Raw genomic sequence first — 1,148 nt, forward strand, 5'->3', positions numbered from 1 at the left:
TTCCGCAGCAGGGGTTAGGCAGGACGGCATACATGAGCGCCGGTGTCGACGCTGCCAGCGCGCCGTGCAGCCTCTCGTCGGTGTCGATGTGAACGAAGATTTTCAGGTTCTTGTTCCACACCTCGAACCGAGCGAAGGTGCAGCCGCTGAAGGTGTCCAGCCGCCCGAGCTGGCGGGTGCAGCGGCCTGCGAACGCGTCCAGGCTGATGTCAGAGGCAACAGATATGGTCTCATTCGGCCAGCCGGCGGGCCGTGTGGCTGGGCCGGGCGGCTTGGCCGCAACGATGACGTCGACGTCGCTGCCGCCGCTGCCCCCGCCGCCGTCGCCGCCGTCGCCGCTGCGGCCCCCGGCCCCGCCAGCAGCACCCCCGGCTGCAACGCCGCCCGCGCCCGCCGCGGCCGTAGCGCCCAGGCGGGCCGCATGCTGCTCCGCTCGGCGCCTGTGAAAGGCGGCGTGTGGGAATTGTCCCGCGCGCGCACATACTTTGCTACAGCCGGGCTCCGGGCAGTGCCACCTGCCGCCAGGGCTGATGTTGGGGCCGCTGCTGTTGCCAGCGCCGTTCCCCGCGTTGTCCTCTGGGTCCCCCAGGTCCTCGCTGAGATCGGCATCCGAAAACACTTCGCCGACATAGTCTTCGTCGTCAGCATCCGTCACGGCGGGGCGCCCCGAACCGCGCCGGGCACGCCCTGCTGCTGCTGCTGGGGCGCCGCGGCGCCGCGCTGCCGTGCCGTCGGCTGCAGGGCTGACAGATTGATCTGAGCTGACTACGTCGTTTGGATCCAAGTAATCAGCTCCCGCTGGATTGCCCTGCTTCTTGGCCCTCGCCGCGCGCTGGCTCATATCGCGATCTGGCGGTCTGTTTGCGGTGCCGGAAAGGAGCTCGAAGGACAGTATATGTTTGCTGTATGCAGTATTTAAACAGATGCAGGGCAAGAGGGCATCGGTGCAGGCTTTGTTATGGCCCGGCACCTGACGGAGTGCACTGCACTGGGCGGAATCCTCGTATGTATGTGGGGAGCCCTGGAACAGCCTTGTCAAGCTTTTCTATGGTTTTTTGGTTTTTGAGGTTATGTACGTTTTCGCTTTGCAATCGGCAAACCTAGCTGAAGGTGGCCATAATAGACAGTCGGTTACACGGGGGTAGCAA

General features: G+C 64.9%; 1 protein-coding gene across 1 annotated transcript; it reads right to left on the reverse strand.

Moving 5' to 3' along the window:
• Nucleotides 1–515: 515 nt before the first annotated feature.
• MNEG_16662 (hypothetical protein) lies at nt 516–841 on the reverse strand (the record flags this gene model as incomplete). Its single annotated transcript, XM_014034868.1, has 1 exon — nt 516–841. A coding segment is annotated over one exon (326 nt), but the record flags the coding sequence as incomplete, so codon positions are not given.
• Between the last annotated feature and the right edge of the window lie 307 nt (nt 842–1,148).

Source organism: Monoraphidium neglectum (assembly GCF_000611645.1).
Source record: "Monoraphidium neglectum strain SAG 48.87 unplaced genomic scaffold scaffold06643, whole genome shotgun sequence".
Classification (NCBI taxonomy): domain Eukaryota; kingdom Viridiplantae; phylum Chlorophyta; class Chlorophyceae; order Sphaeropleales; family Selenastraceae; genus Monoraphidium; species Monoraphidium neglectum.